Here is a 6,717-nt window from a genome sequence, read left to right on the forward strand (position 1 = left end):
TACTAAATGAGATATACAAAAATTGAAAAATTACATATATCTCGTGTACAAAATACGTACAAAATTATCTCGTTTAACGGTAACGAGATAAGAAAAGATATTTATTTCAATAAATATTTTTTAAATTATTTATTTCAGTAATTATTATATTTAATTTATTTATTAAGATAAAAAAAACCCTCGTCCCTAGCAGAAATTAAATTCATATTTTGTTTTTTGTTTTATTTTTTTCGTGGTAGGAAAGAAGCGTTGACGCGGTCGAAACTCGTAAGCAAAGAATTTAGCTGTGTTGGGGTTTTGATGTGAATTTTTTTTGGTGACAGGGTCAAGATGAGAATAATAAGACCACACACCATACAAAAATAAAATAATAATATCAATAAAGAAATAACAAAATAGGAGAAGAACTCGCGGGGGGGAAGAAGAAAACACCGACCTTCGTAATTTTCTTCTTTCATTCTTTTTTTTTCTTCTCTTCCGAGATCCTAATTCCCATTTAAATCGAATCTTTCAATCAAAATTACAATCGCGTCTCTCCAAATCAATCAAATAACAATGGCGTCTGAAAAGCAACACAATCTTGAGGAGACAAGCCCCCTTCTCCACCAACAACAACCACCAAAACACAGCGATAATCCGAAAGCTGGCCCACCGCCGCCGCCACCTCCCCACTTCCCCGTCGACTGGACCGCAGATGGGCTTCCCGTGGGCCACAGCAGCGTCCTCGGTGAGCCCATGGGCCGCACCCCCTGGAACTCCAGCCTCTGCGCTTGTGTAGGTCAAAACGACCATTTCTGCAGCAGCGATCTCGAAGTTTGTAAGACCCTTCTCTTATATTTTCAATTTTCTAAAGCCCATTGATTATTACATTTTAAAATTTCGGATGAACCCCCTTTTGGTACTTTTGTTCGATTATAGCAGTTTTTCTATTAGGTTTTCGATTTTGACGGTTGGAATTGCAAGGTTCTTGGCATTTATAATTTGTTGTTCGGTGGGGCTTAGTCGATTTGGAAATTCAGCTGCACAAAAATTTAATCTTTGTTCTGTTTATTATTTAGTTGAATCTAAGTTGTAAGTTTCAACCTTTTGGAGGTGAAAAGCGAAATTGTCTTCGCAATCCAAAGCCACTAGTGTGAGTGCAAACTTAGGTTATTATTTTACTTATAGGCTATTGTATTTTGTGGAAAGTAAAAAAGAGGTGCCATGTTTATAATTGTTAATGTGTTATTATAATGATCAAGTGTATCTTTATGGACTCTAAAATATTTATTACCTATGTTTGAATATGAACCTGTGGCATGAACTAGGCCTTCTTGGGGCTGTGGCTCCTTGTGTGCTGTATGGAAGCAATGTTGAGAGGCTTACATCTACTCCTGGGACATTCGCCAATCATTGCTTGCCGTATTCCGGTATGTATGTGATTGGGAATTCCTGCTTTGGTTGGAATTGCCTTGCACCGTGGTTCTCCTATCCTAGCCGTACTGCCATTCGTCGCAAGTTCAATTTAGAGGCAAGTTACGCTTTATTCTTTGCCCTTCATTATCTAGTTACAGTGTTCATATGATGTGTAGTGTGGTAGGACAGCACAACTAGATAAATAGGTTTTCTCATCTATTGATATAATTTAAATGTTGTCCTTGTATTGTTGCTTCAGCAATGCTTCAAAATTTATTTGGATTAGAGAAGTTTGATAATGTTGAATCCTTGTCATAGGGGTTTGTCCAAAATTTTACTGGTCTAACAATAAGTTATAATAAGACAAGGTCAACCTGTATAAAGTCATTATTGCTTGTGTTATGTACTAAAAAATAAACTTAATCTAAATCTTTTGCGTATTATTATTATTTGGGTCATGTGTATAATTAAGATTTGGAGATAAGCTGAATTAAGTGAACAATTTATTTTTTATTTTGAATTTTTTGAGGGTTTTCCAGGGATTAATAGTTCAGTCAGTGCACTTGAAGTTCTGTACAATTTTGGTTGTATCAAAACTGTAGTGCTTATATTTATTTATTGCGTTGCTTCATAGATGACATCCACGTCCACATTCATATAAGTAAAGTTAGTTTTGCCTTCCTTCTACTTTTTTGTCTCCCTCCCTCCCTCTCTTTGACCCTCTTCCTTAGGCACAAAAGTCATGTTCCTACGCTAACAGATGGTTCTACACCAAAAATATATGTTGTTTCCTCATGAATTATTATTGTGGCATAGGCATGGCTGAAAAAGAGTGTAAGGCTTCGTATGTGGATATTGGGCCAAGATGATGAAGCCCAATAAATACCCAATGGATTGAGTTTCTCTCTTTGAATGGGAACTAAATAAGGTGAAAGTGCGTGACCAAAAAGAAAAAAAAATTAGGTGAAAGTGGATTGGTTGGATTTGGAGTTTAGAGATAGTTATCTAGTTGAAATCTAATGTCATACCTTGCCTCCTTTTACCCATTTGGGAAAAACACCATAAACCAAGGAAGTAAAGACCTAAAACACTATGGAGACTTATCTCTTATATGTCTAGCCTTGGATGAAGGGATAAGAAGTGGTGAAATGTCTATCACATGGGAAAGTGAACATTTTCCTTCTAAAATGGCTTGGTCTCCAAGTTGGAGACCATGAGGCTATAAAAGGGTTCTTCCACATCTTATAGAAGGGGGGCTCTCTTCGGATTGCCAGCTCTCTATTTTTCATATCTCTCTATGTTATACCTTTATTCACACTATCCAAAGAGCTTTCTAATCCTCTTGTGGTATGTAAGTATGCAGGGAAAGTGGGAAACCACACCTTAAAAGCTAGCTGATAAAGGGGAAGAACCACTCTCCTTACATACAACATCAAGCATCCCATACTACCTAATGTGGGACTTTGAGCATCCCATAATTCCCAAGCCCCTAACAATACACCTCCCTTGGAGAGCCAACGTCCATGACGGCTTCTCTCTATCGACACTGACCCAGCGGTAACCACTTTACTGCCGGTTAGGTAGCCCTTTCCATGGCGCCGACAACCAAGGATCTGATACCATTGTTAAGTATCTAAAGAAAGTGGGAAACCACACCTTAAAAGCTAGCTGATAAAGGGAAAGAATCACTCTCTTTATATACAACATCAAGCATCCCATACTACCCGAAGTGAGACTTTGAGCACCCCATAGTATCCCAAGTCCCTAACATGGTATTAGTGATGGTCTCTATGCTTGTTCTCCACCAGTTATTCATCCCTTAGGCTGCGTTTGGAAGGGAGATTGAAATTGAGAGACAGAGACTGAGAGACAGAGAATTAGTATCATGTTTGATTCGAGATAGATATGGAGATTAAAATAAGAAAAATACTAAAATACCCCCATTTAAAAGAAATTATTCTTATAAAACATGACAGGATGAAATTGTTGAATTTTAAATAAAAAAAACACATTGATTAAATTAGACCATTTCTATTCTACACAGAGAAACAAGAAACACTAAATTCTGTTTTGCACTTTTCTCCTCAAATATGGATTGCAGAAAACTGCAGCAAAACATCAAAGAACCATTGCAATAATAAAACAGTATAAGAAGAAAACAGAGCAGGGAGTGAATGAGTGAATGAGAGAGATTTGGAAAGAAATATTATTTGAAGTTTCAATTCTCGTCTCCAAAAATTTTAGTTCCTCCTGTCTCTATTTTTTGGAGGTACTGAAAGGACTGAAATTTTAAGTCCTGAAATTGAGATTTTAGTTCCAATCTCTGATCACCAAATATGGTACTGAGTTCCAATCCCTCAGTTTCAATTCCAGTCTTTGTAAACATAGTCTTAGGCTGTGTCTGGAAGGGAGACAAAGATTGAGAGACAAAGGCTTAATTAAGTCTCTGAATTGTGTTTGGTTTAACGTGTACAAAATTGAGTTATGTCTGAGTATCATGTGAGTGAGTGGAGGTACTGAAGGGACTGAAATTTTAAGTCCTGAAATTGAGATTTTAGTTCCAATCTCTGATCACCAAACATGGTTCTGAGTTCCAATCCCTTAGTTTCAATTCCAGTCTTTGTAAACATAGTCTTAGGCTGCATCTGGAAGGGAGACAAAGATTGAGAGACAAAGGCTTAATTAAGTCTGTGAATTGTGTTTGGTTGAACGTGTACAAAATTGAGTTATGTCTGAGTATCATGTGAGTGAGTGGAGATTTGGAAAGAAATGTTGTTAAAGCTTCAATTCCTATCTCCAAAAATTTTAGTTCCCTCTGTCCCATTTTCTGGAGGTATAAAAAAGACTGAAATTTTAAACCAGAAATTGAAATTTTACTTCCAATCTCTGATCACCAAAATACTGAGTCCCAATCCCTCAGTTTCAATTCCAGTCTTTGTAAACATAGTCTTAGGCTGTGTCCGGAAGGGAGACAGGTTGAGAGTCAAAGACTTAATTAAGTCTCCGTATTGTATTTGGTTTAACGTGTACAGAACTGAGTTATGTCTGAAGTTGGTTTGAGATAAATATGGAGACTAAAATAACAAATTACTTAAACGTTCCTATTTAAAAGAAGCTATTCTTATAAAACAAGACGGGATGAAAATTCCAAATCAAACAAAACACAAGTTGATTAAATTAAACCCTTTTTATTCTACACACAAAAAGAAACAAGAAACACCAAAAATCTGTTTTGTACTTTTTTCCTCAAATATGGATTGCAGAAAACTGCAGCAAACATCAAAGAACCATTGTAGTAATAAAACAGTATAAGAAGCAAACAGAGCAGCGAGAGAATGATCATGGTTGTAACTAACCTCACAGATGCCATGAACAAGGTATCCAAAGAAGCAGCCATAAGAGCAAATGAGGAATTGCTGCCACCTTGGTCTGTCAAAGAGTGCGATTCCAAACAAACTATGAGTCTGTTCTTTGTTCTTCATTGCTTTTCTTCAATTTCTTGTTCACTAAAAAGAAACTCAACTCTCTGAAATAGTTCCACCCCTGATACGTGTACAGGAGAGCATATATTCTGCCCCTTGTCTCTAAAATGACGAAAATGTCCTCCTGAACACATATCAACCCCAGAACCCAATTCAGCAGAAAGATTGTATCTTGAGAAGAACAAGCACCTCAATCATCAGCACCCTCAAAAATCTTGCATGTTGACTTTGCCAACCCCTACATAGAAAAAAAGAAGTGTGTTTGTGTCTTTGTTTTTCACATTAAACTACAAAAAAAGGAAAAAAAAAAAAAAACTTGTTTGATTACTGTAAGCAAAGCATGTGTGCTATTTAATATATATGTGTAAAGAGAGGGATGGATTTTGTGCATGGAAAGTTAGAGAGAGAGAGTGTGTGTGTGTGTGTCTTGAATAAGGGTAGATTTGGAAAGAAAGATGTTTCCATCTTCATCTCCAGAAATTTTATCCCCTTTGTTCCCATTTTCTGGAGGTATTAAAGGGACTGAAATCTCAAGTCCCGAACTGAAATTATAGTAGCAGTTTCTGATCACCAAACATGATATCAAGTCCCAGTCCTAGTTTCTTTAAACAAACACAACCTTAGTGTTCACTTGGCTATTTTGAGTATGTTTCCTCTTAAGTATACTAACCTTGAGCTCTCTTGTAATTTTTCCTTTTTATTCACTCTTACAAAACCATACTGAATCGATATGTTATATTTCGTGTGAAATATTTATGGTTTTCTGGATACAGGGAAGTTGTGAGGCACTTAATAGGTCATGTGGTGGCTGCTGTGGAAGCTTCTTGGAAGATGAAGTGCAGCGCGAACAGTGTGAAACAGCATTTGACTTGGCAACTCACGTCTTCTGTCATGCATGCGCTCTCTGTCAAGAGGGCCGTGAGCTCCGTCGCAGGTTGCCTCATCCAGGCTTTAATGCTCAACCGGTATTGGTTATGATTCCCCCAATGGAGCAGAGTATGGGACGTGGGGCTTAAGATTTCTTCTTCATCCTGGAAGTGTTAGTCCTGTGTATGTTACTGTTGCCCATTATAAATTGTTGTTGTACCGTGTTATACTTTTGTACGAAGAGGATCTTTGTTCTATTTTTTTGAATAAACAAGATCATGAAACTTCATTTAATTTGCTTCTCTACCTTTATGTATGATAATTATAAACATATAAATATATTTGTATAATCCTATTTATTGTATTTTTTATCGGAATGATATGGGACGGACTTTTCTTCTCAAGTCTATGCGTAATTGACTAATCGTTTAGAATGAACTGAACAAAAAGAATTAAGAATGTTCTTCATTGAGGGCATGGATCCTGTTACGTTTGGTTCTTTAATTTAGCTATTATTAGTTTATTATTAAGGAGTATAGCTAATATTTTTTATTCCTGAGAATGCCATTTGTATTGCTCATTCTGCAAACATTTTTATCCTTCTTTATGATGGGATACTGAATCCTAGGCCGAACATAATCATGTAAGATGTGTAATACCAGGCGGCAATCACTTACTCAAAACACCTTTTTCTGTTAATCATGCAAACGTTGATCTCATATGCTCCTAACTGCCACCAAGCTAATGAATGTGTCTGTTCCATCTCTTGGCTCAATACAAGCTACCCTTAAGCTATGCTAGGACCTAGGAGTCGAAATGCAACTCTCATTGATTTGGAAGTTGCTTTATTAAAATGATTACTCTTGCTACCACAGGCTGCGATTCAAAATTATATCTTGCCTTATCCCTTATGTATTGATCATAGGTAATCTCACATTTCATCAAATTCTTTTCTACCATTTTCTCTTGTATG

General features: G+C 36.6%; 1 protein-coding gene across 1 annotated transcript; it reads left to right on the forward strand.

Annotated features, from left to right (window-relative positions):
- Nucleotides 374-6,108, forward strand: LOC107648647 (cell number regulator 8). Its single transcript, XM_016352449.2, has 3 exons — nucleotides 374-817; nucleotides 1,308-1,510; nucleotides 5,651-6,108. Exons 1-3 carry the CDS (start codon nucleotides 556-558, stop codon nucleotides 5,891-5,893), a joined length of 708 nt encoding a protein of 235 aa, XP_016207935.1. The 5' UTR covers nucleotides 374-555; the 3' UTR covers nucleotides 5,894-6,108.

The sequence above is a fragment of the Arachis ipaensis genome, chromosome B06, assembly GCF_000816755.2.
Source record: "Arachis ipaensis cultivar K30076 chromosome B06, Araip1.1, whole genome shotgun sequence".
NCBI lineage: Eukaryota > Viridiplantae > Streptophyta > Magnoliopsida > Fabales > Fabaceae > Arachis > Arachis ipaensis.

Coding starts and splice junctions, on each gene's coding strand:
- LOC107648647 (XM_016352449.2), top strand. CDS start 556: ATGGCGTCTGAAAAGCAACACAATCTTGAGGAGACAAGCCCCCTTCTC. Junction 818..1,307: donor CAGCAGCGATCTCGAAGTTT/GTAAGACCCTTC, acceptor GGCATGAACTAG/GCCTTCTTGGGGCTGTGGCT. Junction 1,511..5,650: donor GTCGCAAGTTCAATTTAGAG/GCAAGTTACGCT, acceptor TTCTGGATACAG/GGAAGTTGTGAGGCACTTAA.